Raw genomic sequence first — 24860 nt, 5'->3', positions numbered from 1 at the left:
GAATTTAATTTTTGTATTTATTTTTCATTATAAGTCTGCACAAAAATATTATTTTTGCTACTGGTAAATTTAACAATCATAATCTCTACCAATGAAACACAGTCAATTAGTAAAGTTATAATAATGACAAATATAGCAATTTTACTTTAAAAAAAAACACACTTTTAAGTTTTTTAAGGATTCGCATAAATATCTTATGCACAGGCATGTAAAATTAGTGAAATAGTTATCAATGTGAAAGCAAGTTTTTAGTATTTTAGGCATTATTTTGATGGCTTTAAGGCTTTCTTTTTTAAACCAAGTTTCAATAAAATTATATGTCTATTAGACAGGATAAAATACCCTAGAAGTGGTATACAGACAAAACAGGGGTTCTCAACCACAGACAATTTCATAGCTTCAGGGGGGTCAGCCTTTTATTTAGCTTTTAAATATAGTAAACCCTCAATAACATGAACCTCAAGGAACTGAAATGCAAGAGTTTGTGTTTAAACATTCATGCTAACTTGGTTCTCATAATAGTTTTTTTCCCCGGACATTAAGCATTTATAGCATATAGTTATATAAGTACAATAATATATCATGTTTGTTATCATAGGAAATCACACAGTATTACATTAATTATTGTACTGTAACTTGAAAAAAACGCACTCGGAGATAAATTTTTGATGAAACATTCTTGCATACTGCATCATTACTGATGGTAACGAAAATGCCTGATAACTTTCATAGCCAACTGTACTTGTGACAAACAGCAGTCAAATTGGATGTTTTTTAGGTACTTTTCCGTTTCGCCGGCACAAATCTTGCCAAGCAGACTTTATTGGTGACAACATACAGTATACACATAAAAAATTTTTAAAAAATGTTAGTTCTAAGAATTCTTTTTTTGAAGGCATAAACATTTTAATATCGCTTAAAATTTTATAAAAATCCAATAAATAAAAACAATAAATTTGTAAAAAGACATTAATTTAAGAATTTACTATGCTTTCATGGTTCAACATCGTGATTCGCCGGTTTATATCAAGTGACCCCAAGCGATCTATTCTCACGTAAACTACTCTACAAAAATCTAATGCTCTCAGTAATTATCTACATTAATTTCACGTTAAATCTTAATTTGGAACACAAGTTTAAATGCAAGAAATATTTCAATTCGTACGAATAGCTTACTCAGAAATTATGTAAAACTGCAGTGCCTTACTTTGCTAATGCATTCTCGTTAGAATCGATGAATTTAACCCTTGACTTTACCTTTTCTATATTTTCGGCTTCGGGTTAAGCGCTGTGATTGCATCCTAATTGACTTAATTATCGAAAATGGCCTTAGACATAAAACTGAACTATCTGATAAAAATTCTATGTAATTATATGCCAGTATTGAAAGAAACAATCAATCTGATAAGAAAAAGCTGTGATTTGGTTTGAAAATGAGGCTTAAAAGGTTACCAGCGAGAATATTCCATTTGACATCGGTTGTACCATTATTGGCCACTTTATCGCTGGCGCCGGCAAAACAGAAAAGTACCGTTTTTTATTTATAACCAGATTAATTACAAACACATAAATAAAAAGGACATTTTCATTAATTATTTCAAATATTTCTCCCCAATCAAATTTTGTTTCATTATTTTAAAAATGATCCAAATACAGACTTGAGGGCTCTGAGAAAATCAAGTTGGTTCTTGAACTTAGTGTTCCTAGTGTAATGACATTTGGTCACTCCTGGTAAATAATTAAAGAATATGCTACTTAGGCATATTCGATATCACAAGTGCAGATCTGAGGTTATATTTTTTAGAATATTAGACTAATAGATCACAAGTTTTGTTCTTTTAGATAAGATACAACTTGGACTAACTTGTGTAAAGTATCAGCGAATACAATTTGGTATGACTCTTCTGAAGATGTTTCACTGTAATATTTATGTAACCAAGTGAATGATTAACTATTTATTCAAAAAAATTAAACAAGTAAATTTTCCAAGCATGATTTTATTGACAATTTGCTTCCCAACGATCCCTCTTACTTTACCCCCAGAACAGTAACGCCCCCTAGATATCCCCAGCGAGTAGCAATGCCCATGTTCGGAAATTATAATAAGAAATAAAGCACATGTGTTTCATGCTTTATCTTAAACTTGCTTACAATAGGATAAATTTAAAACTAATTTGATCTTTAAAAAATTACATCTTTCTAACAGTTCCTGAAAACACAGTGGCTTATAACATCCATTCAATTTTTTAATTTTTGATAATGTTAAAAAATAAGCTAATTTTCACTGAGATTCAATAAATTAAATTTAAAATCATGCAAATAAAACAAGTTTTCAACTTACGTTCCAGATTTGACTTCAGATATCACAGAAGGTCGAATACACAATGGTGGAACTGGTAGTTTTGTCAGAATTAAATGTTCTGGTCGTCCAACATGTGGATTCATCAAAAGGAGAGGAATATCCTGAATAAGGTATAATTAAATTTTCAGAATTATATACCTTGCACATATCTTTTCTACCAACATTAAATTCATCTGTTAAGACTGTTACAATAATATTAAACTTGTTAAGATTGTTACAATAATAATGTTAAACAAGTTTTAACTCTTTGGCACTCGACGATTTGAAAATTCATTTCCTTCAAATTCGATTCCTGCTAACAGTTTCTGTTCAACAGAAATTCTTACCCCTTTCCAGGAAATTTAGTGTTGAAATATTATTAACAATAGCCTAATGATTACTTTTTCCTTAGGACCTTGCTGATTTATGACTCATTTCCTCCTTCTGACGCTACTAGACCAACAAGTGAGTTATAAATCACTCTAATCTGAATTAAGATGACACAGTCCTATGAAGGTTAAAATAACTTTTTAATACAAGGTACGACTTGTGCTATATAAAACTCTGCTGCCTACGGGTATTGTGATTCAAATTCAAGTAACATAGCAGGAAACTACACAAGTGGTCTACTTAAGCTGACTCAATTATTATAAACAAAATGGCTAAAGCCAGAATAAATTTGGCAGAACTGGCAACAGCATATAATCTGCAAGCAAGGCTGCCAAAAGCTCTAAATCATATAAATTCTTGGCTTAAATACTCAACAACTAATTTGCATTTCAATGAGAACTACCCAAAGATGAAATAATAATAAAGGTTTGAATGATAATAACAGGTTAATTAAAATAAACCTTACAAGTTATGTAAATGATTTCATTGACGAACTTCCTGATGACCTACATGCAATGTAAACATGAAGTAGTTTTGCACAGAAAGTTCTCCAAAAAGACACGCTTCTCAAAGGACATAAATACCTCTTTATGTATTTTGCAATAATAAATCACCTTAAATTTCTTATCTTCACTGCCAACAGGGCCATTACTTAATACTGCCTGAGAAGAAAATTTAAGGAGAATGGAATCGTATTTAATATACATATATATAATAATAAAAGCACAAGGAAAAGCTGGAACAGTATTGACGCTTGCTTAGATTCATATTGAAGATGAATTTTGATTGAATAAGCATCTAAAGAACTTGGCAGTCGAGGCGATTTTAATTGCATTTTTATTTTCAATTGATATTTGTGGCCACAATCACTTGGCACTCTAGTCGTGCCTTTCCACAGAAGATTTACATTTTTGATATTATTGAGATAGAAAGCAAGCCAGAGAAATTACATCTTAGCACAGTAGAGAACAAAAGCTGAAGTGTGTAGTTATGAAAGATGAAAGCACACAAAGAGAAAAGTTTTAGTTTGCAATTGGTGATTGGTCAAGAGGCATCTGCATTAAGGGTTACATAAGATCGCATGATTAATTTGAATGATGCAGTTTAGACTTACAGAACTATTTTTAGGACAGGTTGATGAAGTTCCCAAATAAAATAGAAAATAAAAGAGGTTATAGTGAATTAAATTTAGAAGCTTGCTTTCATATTTTTTATCTTACACATTCCCCCCTATCAAAAAAAAGAAAAAGGCAGAGCGATAGAGAAGCCTTTTTGAGACAAAAAGCATTAGTGTATCAAAACATGAGAAATATAATTTTGAAACATACAAAATAAAGTATTAGCTTTCGAACAATAAAGTTACAATATGTAAAATTTTGAGTTCAATAATAATTTTTAAAGTCCTATGAAGATTTGAGTCTAATCTATAAAAAGTTCTTGTTTCTGGAACATTCACATCACAATTTTGATACTCCAGTTAAGGATTTCCAAAAATGTTTTCCACACCAAATCACAATTATAAAGATTCTATATACCCATTAAATTATTATGAATGATCATAAATCTTAAAATTTACACCAATTTTTACATTTATAAGTAATACTTTATCATTTGTAATAGCATGATTCAAATTATGGTTTTACTTTTATTACTGTTCGGTGTCTGAAAGAGTATTGCTTGGCAGCATTGTTTCACGCCAAGCAGAGTTTGGCTTTAGTGTAACCCTAAAGTTCTTTCATTTTTGCTTTATTAGTACGAATGATTTCTGACTTGATGTAAGAGCATATGGTTGCTCGCTCTTAGCTAAGTTACATAGGTAACTATAAGCACATGCGTGTGCTAGTATTCAATAATGTTGTTTTTGGTAAAAGAAATTTGTTATTGTTAATATTACAGTCCATACTGAAATTAAGTATCATTAAATAAGTTAGAGCTATCTTCGGCAAGAACAATTACATTTTTACAATTTTCTTATTTTATGCAAACTAGAAGACCCTACGGCTTTCTCCTAGTACACACATCCAGCTATTTAGGCAAGTCCACTTTAAAGACTCATGTATTAAATTTTCATGAGTGGTTAGTGAACTGCATTATAACATTCCATTATAATAATAATTTTAAAAAATTGCACTCCATTATATGAAAAAGTAAAAATTCTATATAATAAATAAAGTGGGAGCCTTTAAAGTTTATATTATATTACATGACAAGGGTAAAAGGAACAATTATGCAGAGGTAAAACAGACCTCTGTTTCTAAACCAATACTCCCTCATACTTCATATTTAACATACAATTATTGATAATTATAACATTCATTTACCATAACTCCAAGCAAATTTTAATGTAATGTAATCTTAATTAAATTCTCATATAAATTTTAATATTATTCAATTTCTTAAATCTTTGGTATTTGTATATTAATTTTAACAATATGTAACATTCTCCCATTTAATAATTATTTCATTTATACTTCATATAGACATCATTCTCAAAATAATTATAAAATTCAAAATTTTAAACAAAAATCTTAATTAAAAAATAATTTCAAAATTCTTATCTTGTCAACAAAATAAATCCAATATTTTTAACATTAATTCAAAATTTTTGACAAAACTTATTTTCACTAATAACAATAAATTTTAAAATTCTTCCCTGAATAAAATCTTTGAATACTTATTCATTTTGATTTGATATTTTCGTAACAAAATGCCACATTTTTTTTTTTTTTTCCTTTATATTCATCGAATTAAAATCATTTTGTAAAAAAACACCCCACCTTTCAGATTTCAAAAATATAACCAATTATTGAGTAAGTTATTTATAATGATGCGCTTGGAGGGAAAATCAAAACACTTTTTATCACGTAACATCAAAATGCAAATTTGGAACATGGGCACTTAATTTTCTGGTTCTAATTTATTCTGAAGAATAAATTTAGAAAAGAAGAAATTAATCACACTTCCAATACCACTTTTGATGACGCTGTAAATCATTTCCATACTTATTGACACATTATATTTCGATGTTACAGTGACCTTGGCCTGATTGGGAATCCAGATGAATATTTTCCATTTTATCCATTAGTTAAATGATGTGAGATTAGTTGACATAAATGTTCCATTGAGGTTAGTAGCACATAATCCAATCCTGTACGACTAACTGAAATAATCAGAGCATAGGGAAAGGAAAGCTTCTGACGCAAAAAGGTGCGCACTCAGTATTTATGGTAGCAGTTATGCAATAGGCGCGAATGTTCTGGAAGGTACTGGTCTAAGGGGAAGATCCAGAATTGCAGAAAGTTAATTAAAGGTTGTGTGTTCGTGTAGAGCAAAGCCATCATATTTTTTTATATTTTACATACATCTACATATATATATATATATATATATATATATATATGAAGAAAATTTCAAAATCTCGTATCAGCTAGTTCCTTTCAGAAAACATAAACCAAGATAAAAGATGAACTAATGATGTACTAAAAACCCAATTATCAAGCATTCAATTAAGCAAAACACTTTCAAATTTTAGAAACCTAATTTTTTAAATAAATTAAGCAAATAAGATGTTTATAACTCTGCTATAAAGCATGAACAGAAGCACCATTCGACTCAAACAAAAACTGACTCCTAATAATGTGATTTATATAAAACCGTTAAATTCTCAATAATTCAGTTAATTTTTGTAGAAAATGATGAATTTTAGATGTAAAGTTATGCAAATAAGACGTTTATAACTCCGCTATAAAGCATGAATAAAAGCACCACTTGACTCGAACAAAAACTGACATCTAATAATGTGATTTATATAAAACCGTTAAATTCTCAATAATTCAGTTTCATTTTTGTAGAAAATAATAAAATAATTGTGATTTATCTGGTTTTCAATTAAATTCAATTCAGTTTTTGAAAAAAATTATCAAAATTTAGATTTGGTTTATTTTTTTATGACAAAGAACACAAGGGCTATCTGCTTAAGGAGAGGTATGCCTTCATTCAGGATTTTCTTGCAGAAATTAGCTCATATATGCGTCACACATGGGGGAAAACAATTAAAATGTCCATACAGCCAACCCATTCGTAGGGATTGAAACCCCTGACTGAACTACCACTGTTCAATGACTTACCACTTGGCTGCTGATGGGCATTAAAATTTTGGACTTGCCTACAACAGAACAGCATGCAGTGGAATAGTTTCAAAATTACGGAATCCTGGTATCAAGGAAAGTACAACTTTTGTGGAAATGGATAAACACTGGCTGTGCAACATGAAATATTATGACGAGAGAATCGAGCTTTTTATATGTTGCATGGATTATCTAACTAAACAAACAGCAACCCATTCCTTCAAACTTCTGCTGGAGTGGTTGGCATAGGTTTGGCAGGATCTCTGCCAATTTATATGGTCAATGGAATTCCATAATCAAATATGCTGTTTTACTTTAGCATTTATGCCTGAAATACTTTTTTCTTTCACATAATTTAAATCTAGGCATTTGATATTCAAGTAGATTTAAAAAAAAAAAAAACTCTTTTTATAATTTTAAACCAGAAATTTTTATTTCACTCTTTCGCTTTTCTGCTGTGAATTACATATTTTATATATGCTCAATTATCTGGAATTTCTGTGCATCTAGAATTTGCCATTTTCCGAGTTTCCAAGATAGTCAACCTTTTACTGTACTTCCATAATTTTTATGCACTCAATTATTAATACCAAACACGTTTTTCTCTTACAATGGCTATGATTTCCAACCCTTAATTTTTGTATTTTTGAAGTTTATATATGTAGACCTTGTACTAAATGTTAAAACACATACTTCACATTTTTTCCTAACATATTACTTTTTCTGTAACTTCAGCCTTGCTTGTAGAAAAACAAATATCGTCAAAATCTTCTGTGCAATAAAGTAATTTATTAAAAATGTATTAATCAGTAACTCAAACAATAAATCGAACACTTGAGAGTTTTATTGAGATGTTTTAGAACACCATGTTTCTTGTCATTTGGAAATGATTACTTGTTTACCAAAAAATACTAATAGTAAAAAAATGTTCAACTATCTTTGAACATTATAAAATTATGGAAACTATGAGAAACTGTTGAAATGCACTGAAGTCTAGACCACATTCCAAGTAATCAGAAATCTAAGCTATGAAAAGAAGTCCCAAAAATTAGGGCTGTAAAACATTTGGCACATTTAGAGAAACAATTTGCAATAATTAATCCCTAACTATCAGAAGAACCTTTTACAGCATATCGACAAAACAGGCGATCAGCAAGAAAGAAATTCTTCATCAACAAGAAACTAAGCCTGGCATTCAGAAAATCTACTGTATTCAAAGCTTTATCTTAGTGGGACAATACAGAATTTGTAACGTTCTGGCAAAAGAAGCCACACTTGGCAACTGTAAAGAAATTAAACTGCAGGACTCTAGAACAAATACTGTTGGAATTTCATACAATAGTATAAAAGGAAAATGGAAAAACAATTGGGATTCCTTGACAAAAAAGAAAACTATATGTGTACAATAGATTTCTAAAGGAAGAAAGTGCTACACTGATATATATCTGAATCAGGTTTTGACAGGATATGGATGTTTTCCCATGTACTTTAATAAAGATTTCAGAAGGATACTGTACTGTAATACTCTGAATAAAAATGGCAGAAACTTTTTTTTCAAAAGCTTCCAAAACATTGATAAATATCTGCTTTTATGTGCACGGCATTCTTTTCCTTTGAGCTCTGTTTTTCCCTTTGTCACACATTATTTGAATTTTATTTGCTTTACAAGATAGTTTTGTTTGTTACACATTTATGTTTGAATTTTTAATCTGAATTTATAAATTTGTTTTATGATACCAAGCATTATTCCATATAATTGCATTCAATCTTGTTCATCTATTTATTAGAAACTCATACTTCTTTAATATTAAGCACGCATATATGTAAAAAGAACTATTGTAATCAGTCCATAAAAATTCATCTTGCAGAGAAACAATCATTGTCAGCTACGTAGAGGTGATAATGTTCACGTCGTTGAAACCTGTGGCCTAACTGCTAGTATTGGAGATAAAATGAAAATGGAATTGCCAAGATTTCTTATGCTGCTTTATTCCAGGGAAATAATGAATATTATCAATGCACAGAGGTACTTGGCAAGAGTAGACACATATCTGTTTTCTTTATGTGTCGTTTTATTACATGTTCAACTACTTATTCTTTTTTTTTTCCCAGTTCGTTTTTGTTTTGTCAGGCTGGCCTCTAAAAGCTTTGCTACTGAGTCATTGGACGGGGTAGCTGGAAGCTTCGCTTTTGAAGTAACACAGTAACAGAATTTGTAACTTAAAATATTTGTTATAAATTCTGCTAATGTGCTACTGTGTAAAACCCAAATATTGTAAGTCAAAACTTAAAATATTTGGGTTCGATGAACAAATTACTTTGTGATAAAAAGTGAATGAAAAATTAAACATAAAAATCCTATTGTCTACTGTTAAGCGCAAAGGGGGAGCATAATGGTTTGGTAATGTTTTACTCCTTGTGGGATAAGAAATTTTATTTTTATAGAAAATATTACAATTCAGTATAAATCTATAAATATTTTTAATGAAAAGCTAAAAGCATCTGCTACAGAACTGGAATGCAAATACATTCAAGTTCTATCAGGATAGCAATCCTAAATATAGTCTTAAATATTTGCTTGTGATTATTATACAGTTGTGCTGAAGTTATCAAAGCTCCTATGCATTCTCCGAATTTAAATCCTATCGAACACGTATGGAGAAAGATGGACAAAGGAATCATGAAGCATGATATTTCTTTAAACAATCTACTAAAAGCAATTCTTACAAAGAAATGGAATAAAATGAAATATTTGTACATGAAAAGTTGGTCTAATACATGCCAAAGGCTCATGAAAAGTATAATTTTATCTAAAAGATATGAAACAAAATATTAAAGCTCCATTATTTTGATGTTTTCCATCAATATAAACTATGTTCAAAGTGTCCGAATATCTATGTGAGTTCATTTCTGAACTTTTTTATTTTTTTTTATTTTTATTCTTTTTTTAATTATTTATATCAGAAAGGTTCTGAATAACTTTTTCAAAACAAGCAGGTTTTAAGAAAGATGATCAGTGGTACATGTGAAAGAAAAATAAAGTCATTTGGTTAATTTAATAATTGAGATTTGCAAATAAAGTTTAAACGCATAAGTATCTGAAAATAAATGTGAGCCACTTTGCATTATATGCTGACTCTAAAAAAAGGCTTTTTCATACAGTAGGACTGCTTCAGATGCTTATTAATCAAAATAATCTTTACAGAGGTACATGTAACAGGTTTCACATTTCCATATGCTTTGAATGGGATTGTTTGCTCAAAAAGAAAATCAAGAAAAATAAAATGCTTACCTCATCAACAATTCTTCTGAAAAGATCCAAAACCTTTAAAGGATCCAAATTTATCTAAAAAAAGAAAAGAAACGAAATATATTAAAAATGAGCAATTTTTGAAAGTTTGGTGTAGATAAGATGTCAATAATATAAACATTAAAATGTTAAATTCATTTAATAATTAAAAAAAAATTATTAATTTTATAAAAATTCATAGCCTTTTAGAAATGCAAAATAAATTTATTTATAAACACATAATTACTTGAGTCAGTTTATTTTTACAATGTTCTAACTCCTTATTATTTTTCATAGCTTCATCAAATTCCTCCAAATATTCCAACAATACAGGATCACTTCGCTTCTCTTTCTTGTATTTGTCATGAACAATTTTTAAACACCCAGCTTTCTTGACTTGACCTACCCAAAAGGAGTAAAAAAAAAAAAAAAAATTACTTATCTTTAGTAGATTTATACATGTAAGCAACTAAAAAAATAACCAGAATGAGAACTCTACAAGTGATCATTTTGTAAGCATGGATCATGCTGTTAGATTTTATTAGCATATTCAACCTTGATTTTAATTTATGAGCATTTGTATTTTCAGTGTCCCGCCAACTGTATGATGTGTAACCACTAAAAATAAACAGTGTGTATGAATGTTTTTTTTTTTCCTGTGTGGGTGTGAAGAAAACTGCAATTGAGACCAGTGGCGGATTTAGCCAAAAAAATCAGTCTCGGCAGGAAAAAAAGTCAGCCCTAAGGCCGCCCCCCATATGGAATGTCATTACACATACAAGTTATCATCGTCATCATCATCATAAAAACTACACCTTTGCAGAAAGTAACACTTTATTTCATATATATAATAAATAACAGCAACTAAATAATTATACACACAAAACAACGGTTAATTCATAATTAGCCATTTAAACATTTTTTAATTCCAGGTTGCCTGGGCAAATATTTCCTCCATTATATCTTAAATTTTTGCTTTAGCCAAAATATCCTTCTCGATGTTCATCAGTAACAGTGACTTCAAATTAGCTTGCTTCATAGTACTTCCTAATCACTGGTTATCATAAATTAAGGAAAAACCACAAAAATAGCGATAACTCCCTAAAACATAAGCCAAACTGTGTAAAATTTGAATATGTTGCCAGATAAGAATAGCTGAGTAAAACTCCAATATGCAAATTAGTGGCACTGCACTCGGAATACGTCATCTGCAAAGAGCATAAAAGTCCATGTTTGAGAGCAAGCCCACATATTTCACTGTGATAGTGACATCAGAAATCTAAGATAGCCAATTCGTAACAATGATCTCTAGGCATCCTTTGCCTGCAGAACTACGACAGAAAGCCATTGGGAGACTACAGGCAGGACAAAGTCAAACAGAAGTGGCCAGATGGCTAAATGTGAGTCCTTCTGTGGTTCATATACTTTGGAGGCGATTTCAAACCACAGATTTGGCATTATGTGCACGCAGGAATAGAACCGCTACTCCAACTCTTCTTAGATCCTCCCTTGCTGCAGCCACCGGAAGGTTCGTATCAACGTCAACTGTGCGTAGAAGAAGGCTTCACGAAGGTGGTCTGTATGCGAGGTGACCAGCCATTTGTGTGCCACTCACGTCACGCCATAGAAGGGACTGTTTTCACTGAGAACAACAACATGTCCACTGGACGCCTGATCAATGGAGGGCGGTTCTCTTTACAGATGAGTCCAGGTTTAGTCTAGAAAGCAATAGTAGGCATTATTTGATATGGAGAGAACCTAGAACCCGTTATCATTCGTCAAATATCCGTGAAAGAGATGCATACGGAAGGGGCAGTGTCTGTGTTTGGGGTGGCATCTCTTTGGGTGGACGCACAGACCTCCTTGTCTTTCCAATGGGAATCATTAATGCTCAGATAGAGATGACATCCTTGATGTTTATGTGCGCCCATATGCCAGGGAAATAGGTGATGCTTTCCTGTTACAGGACGACAACATAAGGCCACACGGGGCTCGCATTGTACATGATTATCTTCAACAGGCAACAATTATGTGCATGGAGTGGCCAGCTTGATCCCTGGACTTGAATCCTATTGAGCACGTTTGGGATGCTCTAGGGAGACGTCTAGCTGCTCTCAATCTGCTTTTCAGACCCTTGTCACACTGTCAACTGCTTTGCAAGAGCAATGGCTCCCGCTTCCTATGGAACTGATAGACCGCATAATTGAAAGCATCACACATCGCTGTATGTGCTGTATTGCTTCTAGAAATATATTGTATTGCTCTAGATCATATTCCATATTGAAGGTACTTTTCCTATAGCAAACTGACACCTTCGATTTGTTCATTTTATACATGTGCTAATTTCTATACTACCATATTTGTCTGGTAATTTCTTTTTATGTTATTTGATACCTTACTATGTGTTGTACATTGTGGGTATGTTTCATTAAATTCTACATGTAACTTTTTCAGTAATCATGATTTTTCCTTAATTTATGATAACCAGTGTACTTTTTACTATTTTTATTTTTGAAAAAGCTCTTTTGCATTCATCTTGCATTATAGATAGGGTGAGTACAAACTTATAAACTAAAAAAGACACTGGCGTAAGCACTACTATATAAATTATATTTCGTTCGTATATATTCGAAACGTTTTTGGGATCGAGAAGTGATATGTCTTTATACAACTTCCTATGCTCTTTAAACCTGCTTTACATCGATGAAATGGTGTTATCCATTATAAAATTAGAGACAGTAACTTTAAATTATTTAATAGGGCAGTTGAAATTATAATCAGACTATTCTTTGTCATCCATTTGCTTCACTTTTCGGCCTCTTCTAGCAGGTAGTTCTTCTATAATTATAGCACAACCCAGCCTTTCTAGTTTATAATTGCAATCAATTGCAAACAATTTTGATGCGTTAAATATTACATCAAAGTTTCTAGATATGGCTTTTAAAGAGCTTCTAGCCTCCCTAACAATATTATATGCTAGAATGTAATCTAAACCTTTAGTCTGCAAATGTTTTGTCACTGGCTTAGTATATTGAAATATTTTAAATATACATGACCAGACGAATTTTTTCTCAAAGCTGATATTTTATCCAGAATAGATTTTGCCATTTGTCGTATCTGTGCATTTTGTATATCATTGGAAGATATACTTTTCAGTGAACCTATTAATTGTACGCACTTTTTCTCACGTGCAGGGCCGTCTCGACAAATCCTTTCTGTCAATTCGATCGTTTCAGTTTTCTTGATCAGCCCGAAATCGCTCCAGTCCTATCCACCACTGGTTTAAACCACTGCTATACTTTGGAAAATCTTTAAAGATAGTGCTCTGAGTAAACAACAAGTGTACCAGTGGTTTTCCAGATTCAAAAATTGAACATGTCAGGTGAAGACTGCTATAACTCAAACATTCATTGATGAAAAGAAATAAGGAAAACATTAAGAAAGTGTGACAGGCTACTAATAAAGAGCGTTGAAAAACCACTAATACAATCTCTGAAGACATTTTCTCCATCTGACAATTGTATGACAGGAAAACACAGTGCTTGTGTCTCTCTCTCTGCTATTCATCAAAACTTTTTCTTGCATGGAGATTTTTTTCTTATAAAAAAAACTGATAAAAAAAAAAAAAAAGCTCTGCTACACCACCACACAAAAAAACTTCAGTAAATAACAATGGATGTAGATGAGACGTAAGAAAATAAAATCTTTGCCTTCAAATAATATTCCATGCCAAGAGTTCCAGCAGAGGGCAAAACAATAGGAAAAGTATATATTAATGCTAAAGGAGAATATTTTGAAATGGACTAAATATTAAAAATATAACGTAACTGCTGAAAAATAAAACTGTTTACTTTTGGGCACCCACTCATGTATGTCATTAAAAATTATATTACATCCCATGAAGGATTCTTTCTCCTCCCCCCTTTTTTTAAATTTTGCAACAAAACTAAGAAGTTCAGATGCAGATTCAACTAATGCCAACTGCATGATGTGTAACCACTAAAAATAAACAGTTTTATTTATCTGTAAAGGCTAATGCAGATTCAACTGCATTATAGTTATACAACTAATCTCAAAGTGTCTGAATTTATTAACAATAAGCGATAAAAATTTGCCATACCATTCACTGCCTGGCAATAAGGACATACACTTTTCTTCATACAAAGATCAACAATTTGTTTCCTTAAAGTCTTCTTCTGAAGGTAACTAATATTGGGGCGTTTCAAAATTTCACTGAACTTTTTCCTTTCATTTGAATTCAACAAAACTCTACTGCAAGTCTAAATAAGAAATACAAAAAGACATGTAAATGATAGTAGATATAACATTCCTAATAAATTATAATAGATATAAGAATCAATACAAGTTTTGAACTACATCATGATATGAACCCAGTGAAAATGGTTCTTAATTTTTTAGTGATTATCTGAAAATAATGTAGCCTGATCGAATACAAAATAAAACGGTGATTTTAGAAAAGCAGCATGAATAAAGAAGATGTCATCCAAAAAATTTAAGAATAAAGTGAAAAAAACTCCAGCACTTATTTTACATTTATTCAGCCAAATGATGCTGCATATACCTTTTTTAAATTAGACAATTGTACCGAACTTATACCATATCCATGAAATATAGTTTTAACATAATGTTAACTGTGTTTGCAGTTTTATTTCACATAAATATCTAAATTAAATAAATTAACAACATTATGCATTACATTTTATTATTAACACCAGCAGAAAGTCTTAAAATGTTTCATTAACAAAAGACAGAAGATGAAAGTTTATAAGAGGCTTGACCACTTAAATATCAATTAAAGTCTAAATATCAATTAAAGACAATGGTTCAGGATGGTTTCCAACTAGCACAATACTAAAGAATATTATAAAACTGGCATGAAATCATCATAAAACATCATTGGCCTGCTATTCATATATCCTCAAATTTGCTAGATCACTTTATTTCTTTATCAGTGAATATTTTTCAGACGAACTGAACATAAAAAAGCTTGTGATCAAATTTGTGTTTTGAGAAACTGTGCAACTATTTTTCACATCTGTTAATATGACAGTCATTTTTCACCATTTTTACTTGCCAGATTTAACCTGCTGTTAGTTCTTTGTTAAAATGAAAATAAAACCATAGCTGCCAACCTTGAAATTTGAAAAAACAGATTTCTATGATGTGACAATCGAACTTCATAAATATTAAACTAATAAATCTGACTTAGTTACAAACCAAATTAATCAGTTAAATAATGCATTTAGCTTCTGATGGATTTTTAATGATTACCAATGAAAAAATTAAGGACCTCTCAACAAAACTAAAATGAAAAATTGCTATTGCTTTCACTCTTGCAACATCTTCTACTTAAAAAAAAAAAAAAAAAAAAAAAAGCATGTAGAATGCACTATTATTAAACACAATGTAATATTCCAAATACTGTTGCGTTTTTCTGTTCTTCTGACACCAGTTGTTACGTTATTTCCTTCCTTCACGTTCGTACAGGGTTGGTAGATTTGGCATGAATAACGACAACACTTGATGAAGTATCGAAACACGCTTTATTTAGACAATATTGTCAGGACAGCTCCAAAACCCGTTTTACAGTCATCGATGAACTACTATAAACACGCTGACATGATCAGCAACACAGCCTTCAGGTTATCAGACTATCACGGTGGAGACAGCTTCTTGAAAGCACCCAACTCTGCTTTCCGGAGTACAGCTCCAGACTCTTCTTGGTTGTTCTCGGAACTCCACGTACTCTCGAGACTCTCCACGCTACAACTTGCGATGCACTCGACGACACACAGAGCACAGCTAATGACTCTCGGTTCAGTCGTTTCCGTAGCTTGACACGCTCTCTTGACGGTGCACTAACTGTGATACTCTACGAGACTCTTTTGGTGCACTCCACGACCCACTCGGCACTTGTTGGCCCACTGTCAACGCGATTGACTAGCTAGACGAGACGCCAACTCGATACTAACTAACTCGCAGTCCAGACGAGACACTCTGACTCGCCCTAGCACACTCTCGGTACTAACTGACTGACTGGGGACCAGCAGGGTTTATATAGCTTTCAGCTTGTGTTCGAGAACATTCTGGACTAAACCGGTAAGAATTTGTTCCAGAAGGTTCTCCATCAGTCCATGGCATATTGCCAATTTTGTCGCCAAATGGACTCCAAATCTCGCCAAATGTGGCAACCCTGCCTTCCCTTGCCATTTTATGGCAACCATAAAACTACTTTGCAGGGAAGCCATCTCACCCCGCCTTGACATTTCGTAACAATCCTTCTAAAAACAAGCTTGAAAAGCCTCTATGATGGCTTGGTATTAGGCAAACTGAATGCCATAATCTAAGACAGTGGACTAGGGGAGAATTTCATAGTTTCAGGAGGGAGAATGTGGTCAACTTATTATTTATCTGTAAAGTATTTAATTTTAATTTCTGAATATAAAATACTACTTTTTATTCAAGTTTTGGTATTTATTAACATTTTCTATACTTCTTGTTTAATTTATAAAACATATTAACAAATAATATAAATTTAAATAAATCTATATGCATTTTTTTTAAATTTTAGAAAGGAAGGGGGATGATAGTCTATTAATTCAAATCAGAAATTCCTCTCTACAAATGCCTGCCCACATGACAAGATTAGAATTATTTTTGCAATTTTCCATACTTTCAACTAATGAAACTCAAAAAATAAATGAGAAAATAAAGGCAGGAGATATGTGCCAAGAGACAGATATTTAGGATCAAAAGCAGGAAAGGTACTTCATTATCATCCTAGCCCTATTATTGAAATGGCATCAAGAGCTTTCTTGTTGTGGAACTGTGTGAAAGCAACAATCCTACTTACAGGTCTTCAGAAACTTTTGCCAAACAACTGGCATTACTAAGCACAATCACAAGTCTGTCTGTCACGAGAAAAGTTGTGAGTGGTTTTCCTGCTTTGGTACAGACCATTAACGAGATGGTTACTGGCAGTGCTTAAATAATGGGGATCTTGATAATAAGGAAGTGCTGTAGATAATTCTTGCTTTCACTGCTTTCTTCTGAGAATTTTTCAAACATGGAAAACTCCTTAAAAGTTTCCTACAGAGCATGTCTATTCTGTCTTAATAGCATTATCACATGTTTCACTTTGTGATAGGCTTTTTTTACACTTTTAGCCAATAAAATTACTGCCAACTTTGAAAAAAATTAGTAAATTTTCAAAAGAATTTGGAAAAAAAAGCATAAATTGAATTTTCCAGAGAAAGTTAACACTGAGTATTTTAAAAGAATTACATAGAAAATTAGAACATATTAAATTAATTTGAACATAACTACTCTAGCTCTTTTGTTTTTGTTAAAAGACAATAAACAATTTCTGCTTTATGACATTATTTTGTTTAAAAATTCAGAATCAAAATATGTATGAAAAATTACAAAAATGAAAGGCATAGACATTTTAAAAAATAAGAAATGGAAATAATTTTAAAACAAAATTTTATTATACTGTTATTACTTTTCTGACACCATAACAACATTCTTATTTTTTTTAAATAATCATTATGAAATTACCATATCACTAAATCAAAGCTTTAGACAACTTTAGCAGATCTTGAAATCCCATGATTAATCATCAAACTTGGCAATGTACAACAAAAGCACTCATGCTATAGCAGAAGAGGAAAAATATTGTTTTTGTACAATAAAGAGAGTGAAATTAAATGGTAACCTGAATTTCAGGCAAGAGTACATGCTTGAAATAGAAATCTAACGACAAATCAACACAATGGCAAAATTTTTAGTACCTTTACAATAAATAAATAAAAATGTGACTTTCGGGTTGTTTATTCTCTCATCAATAAAATTCCGAGTTCCATACTTAAGGACCCCATTCCAGATATGAATTCCTGGGGTATTTATAGGATTCTTTGCCAGTGTGGTTTAATTTACATTGGCCAAACCAAGAGAGCCTTAAAATTTCACGTCAAGGAACATGAGGCATATGTTAGAAAAAAGGAAACACAGAAGTCTTCTGTTGCAAAACATTGTTGGTCCGAAAATCACACTTTCAATTTTTCTGCTACCAAAATTATTCAAAAAGCATCTTCCATTGGAGAACTGGATTTTCTAGAGGCATTTCACATTCATAAAAATCTTTCTGTTCTAGTTAATGATCCTAATTCCAATCCAAATTTGCCTTCGGCCTTTAGAGAAATTATGTTTTAGTTCTGGTTTCACCAACAGATGGCGCCACTTGCTTATTCTTGTCCAGGCTTTCTTATCTTATCTAATCATTTTTTCCTATCTTGTTCATTTGCGGTTTTGCAGCTGAGGATGGTGGTTCAGTAAAACCATCGAAACTAGTCCTGTGGAAATTTTGTAAATATAACGCTGATTTTTGTTGTTTGTCTTCTGAATTAGTAAAAATGTGAAATTTAAAAAAAAAAATGAGTTTTATGCATAAAATCTTAAAAACATAGTATGTTTTCCCCTAAAATTACGACAAACTTAAGAAAATTGGCAGAGATATTATAATGTGACACTATGGAGTATTTGACTCTGTTGCAAGAAGAGAATAATGCGATCTCTTAAAAGCACTAAATAATACTAGACTGTGATGGAAAGTTTAAAATGTACTGCTGTGGACTTCATAAAAGTAAAAAGAGGTCTATGACGAATGACAAAGCAAATCCTGTTATCTTTGTCTGATGCACAGAGATTTCCACAATAACCTGTAAGTATTACAGTCAAAAGTCGTTAATTCGGACACCCATAATTTGGAATGATCTATAATCCGGACCTCAAAACTAAAAACTTTCTGCGCATGCGCCGCGTTGACACATGCGCATAGGCGTTTACGCGTGCTCGTAAGACCTTTTACGACTGCGCATATGAGTGTGCGCAAGTGCAGAATACGTTTTCGCGTGCGCGTTTTATGTATAATGGATGTATAAGCTAAAACTATCTAATTATCTATTTCAGTTAATGTTGATGATTGCGTTGTTCTTTAATTTTTGAATTGGATCCGGCTTATTATTTTTTGCAGACTGTAAGAGCAATTTTATAAAAGTAATCTTAAACTTTCGATTATATCAAATAGAATTTCCGATATATATTTGTTAATATGTAAAGGATCTAAAGCGAAAGTATGTTTTGAAATCCGAAATCTGTTTATCAATTTCACGCTGCTCGACGGGGGGAACGCCGCGGCGGGCGCGTAATGAATTGGAAGTTGATCTGTCAGCACTATCCTTATCTTCAGAGCAGATGTTTTTATTTTATTTGGCTTATAATTCCTTACCAAATGTAGCATTTCATCTGGATGTGCTCCGTCTTTGATATGATTTAAAACAAGTTCCTCATCATTATAATTTGCTTCCGATAGCGAAGAAAGTAACAGAGGTTATTGAAAACGAACAAATTTCGATTGACAAATTAGTCGGTATTCTCGACACAGCAATTATAGGACTTTGTAACTTTGTAACTGAACAAGAAGCTATGTCTGTTTAATAGAATTAAAGAGAAAGTATTATCACATGAAACTAAGCAAAACTTAAACAACTTACATTGAAAGAAATGTTTAATAAAGTAAACAAATAAATATTAAGCTTTTTCTTTTTGCAAATTTTGATACCCTTTAGATCATAATTGTTCTTTATTTCATAAATTATGGTTTCATATTTTTAATTTTAGAATTTCTGCATGCCATCTTACGAGATTTAAACTGATGATCTATAATCCGGAAAAATCGATAATCCGGAATCGGCGAAGTCCCGACGAGTCCGGATTAACGACTTTTGACTGTATCTCGCTAAGATGTGGCAGTTATATACATTTAAACTTCTAATTAGCAAACTAAATGAAAAGTGCACCTTATCAATCCACAGGCCATTTGACAGCCAGTCAGACAGCACTGGTTCTTTCTTTGTTTGAAAACCCAACAGATGGAAAAACAAGAGTAAATTCATATTGTTTCTTGAAACTGCTTGTTTTCAGCTTTTGTACATCTTGGATTTTGTAAGGATACACTTGAAGTGATCCTGAATGATCACATCCTGTATGAAATGGCAGTTCTTTGAGAGCGATATGGAGCCTCCAGTTGGCGAAACATTTAACTATTCTACCAACAGAAGTTTTCATTACTCAAACAAATTATACACCTTTCTGTATATTTCAGAAAAAACTGCATCATGCTATATTTTACCTTTTAAAATAACTAAATTCTTATTTATTTATTTATTTTTGTATTGTTACTTTTGGATCATTCAGTATGCAGATATATATATATAAACAATATATAGTCCAAGATCCAGAATTATCACGACTTCAGGGATTCTGGATTTTAGATTAGTTTAAATTTACTAAGTTGACAAGAAGACATGGCGATATTTGGGCTGTACTTACTGTATACGTCACATAGAAATATTCTAAACCTTAACAGGGTCAGTGCCAGAACAGGTGAAACCAGAACAGCTTCACTGGGTGTCAGAATTTAGTAGTGCCAAAAATTTTAGAAATTAGAAGAGCAGCAAAAATTAGTGATGGCAGAATTTTGGGGAGCTGCCATGCAGTAGAATTTAAGGGCAACAAAATTTTTAGAACTTAGGAAGTTAACAGGACTGCAGAATTTAAGACCTACAGATATAGCACTGAATCCTCCCCACAACCACTCGAGGGATAAAAGTGTGATCCTGGCCAACATCAATACAACTTCAATCAATGTATAGTTACTGGCCACAGTGTGACTTCCTAGCTAGCAGGTTTTTGAAAGTGACATGCAGAAATCTCGGTTAATTCCCCAGAAAGTCACATTTATGGCATACCTGCTTCCTTTTGTTACTATATTCTCCATTCCTCAACTTAAAAGTCAGGGAACCCTTTTTTTTGATTTTTTTATTTTCATTTATCTATTATTTTATTTAACTTTTTTAGCCCAAAGGGGACTATTAGTCTATTATGTTAATCAAAATTTAATGGCTCTAGATATCGTTGTTTTTCACAGTGCAAGAAGCATACATACATTCATGCAGATTCTTTATTATTTAATATCTTTAAATATAATATAAGGCAATAATAGTTGGAAGCAGAAATTTGAAAAGTAATTCAGCGCTTTTAGTGATTTGGCGCAAAATGCCAAATCAAGACTAATAGCCCTTCTGTGTTCACACCCCTTTGGGCTAAAAAATGACATCCGCAAAGTTCAATAATCTGCCCAACCTTGGATCAGAAGATATGCCAATTATTGAAATTCTACTGCATTTATCATGTGTATATAGGGGCAATTACCTATATGCTTACTTAATGTTTCAATGGTCTAATTATTCTGTATAAGATGATAATTAAACTCTTTTCATGTATTCTGTAATTCCATTTATCAAAATATACCCTATTATAAAACCCTACCAATTTTTTTAATAAAAGTATAGCAAAGAAGGGCATGTTATTTTTTGACTAAATGGAAAACTTTAACATACTGAAATAATCTTCATGCCTTTCATGCCTCATATTTTGCTATTACCTCAATATTGTTTGTATATGTGATATTCCCTTATCAATTCTGTTTCAGCACCAGTAATTTCTGTACCCATCTTGTAATAATGTATCTAATGTGGAAAAGGCAAAGAAAGTAGTGAATAAATTAGCATGAAATATGTGTAATATATCTGTCACAGTGTGATTTACGGAAATATTCGAGACAGCAGTAACTGTTTATTGTTATCTTTTAATTTCAGTGTTGGAAAACATCCAAAAGTCTAGTCTGAAAATAAAATGCAAGCCCCTAATAATTTTTTACTCGTACAGCATCGCAATGCTATTGATTGCAGTACATTTACTGCTTGCCTTCTGCAAAATATCATATCTTGTGTAGTGATTTCCATCTAACAGACATAAAATTTCAATGCTAACAGCTGTTAATCATGAACTAATTCTATTTTCCATTGACAACTATTCAAAGACTGTTAGCAAAATGTTGTTAGATGAACTCAAATTCATACTGTTTTCCTTGCTATGCTACAAAAAAAAAATTTTTATTAAAATTATTTTGCCACAGTAAGTCAATCTCATGCTACAACATAAATTCCTTTCCATTCCTACTTCACTTTTACGATAAAAAAAAAAAAAAAAGATTCAATTAAAATTAATTTTTACTTACCTTACATATTGTTTGCAGAATTGTGATAGTAGACCTAAAAAAGCCAACATGGAAGACGGGTAATTTTAAATCAATGTATCCAAAATGGCCTATGCAGTCACTTACTTGTTTACCACAAGTAGCACATTTCTGATTCTTACGGCTTGTACCCTACCAAAAATAAAAAAACACCTTTCATTAGATTCTGTGCAAACAGACAAAAGTTTCAGTCATGGAAACAAGGTTATTAATACTTATTTTCAACACATAGTACCTGGTAGAAATTTTATTAGAAAAAAAAAAAAAGGAGAGAAAGCAAATCTGATTTTAAAAGATATGCAGTGGATAATATACCTTTCTACGTGTTCAAATTATTTTGATTAAATTTCAATCCTTCAAGTTTAAGACAGTATGTTTTGTTTCCTTATGGATGCAAATTTCATTATTTCTACAATACACATGAAATACATATTCAAGTGTAAGAGGTAGCACAAATGCCATAATAGTTTTAAACAGATGAGCATAACATGATAAGTTATACTTTGTTTAGAATATTTCTAACGTAACAGAGTTGCCACTCAAACAGGAGAATGAAATTCCCTGACTTTTCTAGGTGTGTTTCAAGAAAATTCCATGTTATCTGCATACTGCGTTTTGGCTATGCTGAGGGCAAATTAATTACGGTACCACTTGAAAGCACAAAAATTTGCTAATTACATGACTTTATTTATATACATATGTAATAATAAAAGCACAAGGAAAAGCCAGAGCAGTGTCGATGCGTGCTTAGATCCACACTGAAAAAGAATTTTGATTATGTAGTATGCTAGTAATGTTAACTTAGTAATACAGTCAAAAGTCGTTCATCCGGACTCGTCGGGACTTCGGCGATTCCGGATTATCGATTTTTCCGGATTATAGATCATCAGTTTAAATCTCGTAAGATGACATGCAGAAATTCTAAAACTAAAAATATGAAACCATAATTTATGAAATAAAAAACAATTATGATCTAAAGGGTATCAAAATTTATAAAAAGAAAGCTTAATATTTATTTGTTTACTTTATTAAACATTTCTTTCAATGTAAGTTGTTTAAGTTGCTTCGTTTTATGTGATAATACTTTCTCTTTAATTCTATAAACAGACATAATTTTTTGTTCAGTTACAAAGTTCCGCTGTTCAAGTCCCGTTAATTGCTGGGCCGAGAATACCGACTAACTTGTCAATCGAAATTTTTTCGTTTTCACTAACCTCTCTGTCACATTCTTCATGTCTTTATCCATTTTTTGCAGCAATTCCACTTTTTGTTTGTTGGACATCGAAACATACTTTCGTTTTGTAGATCCTTTGGAAGTTCCAGCATCAGAAATTCTATTTGACATAATCGAAAGTTCAAGTTTACTTTTATAAAATTGCTCTTACAGTCTGCAAAAAATAATAAGTGGGATCCAATTCGAAGATTAAGGAACAACGCAATCATTAACATTAACTGAAATAGATAATTAGATAATTTTAGCTTACACCGTCCGTTATACATTAAACGCGCAGGCGGAAACGTATTCTGCACTTGCACACACGCATATGCGCAGTAGTCAAGGTCTTACGCGCACGCGTAAAACGCCTGTGCGCATGTGACAACGCGGCGCATGCGCAGAAAGTTTTTAGCTTTGAGGTCCGGATTATGGGTGTCCGAATTAACAACTTTTGACTGTATCTAAAGAACTTGGCAGTCGGAGCGGTTTTAATTCCATTTTTATTTGCAATTGATATTTGTGGCCACAATCACTTGGCAATGCCTTTCCACAGAAGATTTACATTTTTGATATTGTTTAGATAGAAAGCAAGACAGGAAATTACAACTTAGTACAGTAGACAACAAAAGCTGAAGTTCGTAGTTATGAAAGATGGAAGCACACAAAGAAAAAAGTTTTAGTTTGCAATTTGGTGACTGGTCAAGAGGCATCTGCATTAACGGTTACGTATGATCGCATGATTAATTTGAATGACGCAGTTTAGACTTAAGATTGACTAAGACTTGATTAGACTAAGATTAGACTTAAGACTTGATTTTTAGGACTGATAGATGAAGTTCCCAAATGAAACAAAAGGTTATAATGAATTAAATTTAGAAGTTTGCTTCCATATTTTTTATCTTACATATACACTGACTACCAATAAGTATTTGGACACCTATGCAAATGACGATATCTGTGGTCCTAAGGTACGCCACGGACTCCGCCGGTATATATCGTGTAGGAAACAACATTGGCTTTAGTCGCATGCAAGATGCCTCGCAGTTCAGAGCTCTCTGATTTCGAGAAAGGTATAATTATCGGGTATCACAAATGTGGCCGATCCTTAAGGGATATATCTAGCGATCTGAAGTACCCAAAATCGACAGTGGCCTACGTGATTAAGAAGTGGAAGGTGAGCAGTGATTGTCGGAATGTGCCCTAAGTCGGCAGACCAATGAAACTGGGAGATAGAGACCGACGAGTGCTGTCCAGAGAAATTCGGAAGAACAGCAACCAACCGATGGCCCTCATCCGCGAGGAGTTTCAACAGGCAT

General features: G+C 32.1%; 1 protein-coding gene across 1 annotated transcript in view; it reads right to left on the bottom strand.

Annotated features, from left to right (window-relative positions):
- Positions 1-24860, bottom strand: part of Polr3A (RNA polymerase III subunit A) — a 153204-nt gene that overhangs the window by 108112 nt on the left and 20232 nt on the right. Inside the window, exons 3-7 of the mRNA XM_085824342.1 lie at positions 22311-22460; positions 14268-14427; positions 10395-10549; positions 10151-10204; positions 2342-2463 (exon numbers count right to left, since the gene is read on the bottom strand). Of these exons, the coding sequence (XP_085680468.1) occupies positions 2342-2463; positions 10151-10204; positions 10395-10549; positions 14268-14427; positions 22311-22460 (641 nt within the window). The remainder of the gene's footprint in view (positions 1-2341; positions 2464-10150; positions 10205-10394; positions 10550-14267; positions 14428-22310; positions 22461-24860) is intronic.

The sequence above is a fragment of the Stegodyphus dumicola genome, chromosome 9 (genome assembly GCF_044657685.1).
Source record: "Stegodyphus dumicola isolate Sdum_Otavi_A_Nest chromosome 9, ASM4465768v1".
In the NCBI taxonomy this organism is placed as follows: Eukaryota; Metazoa; Arthropoda; class Arachnida; order Araneae; family Eresidae; genus Stegodyphus; species Stegodyphus dumicola.
Note: the sequence above shows the minus strand (reverse complement) of the source record. Positions and strands in the feature narration are given on the sequence as shown.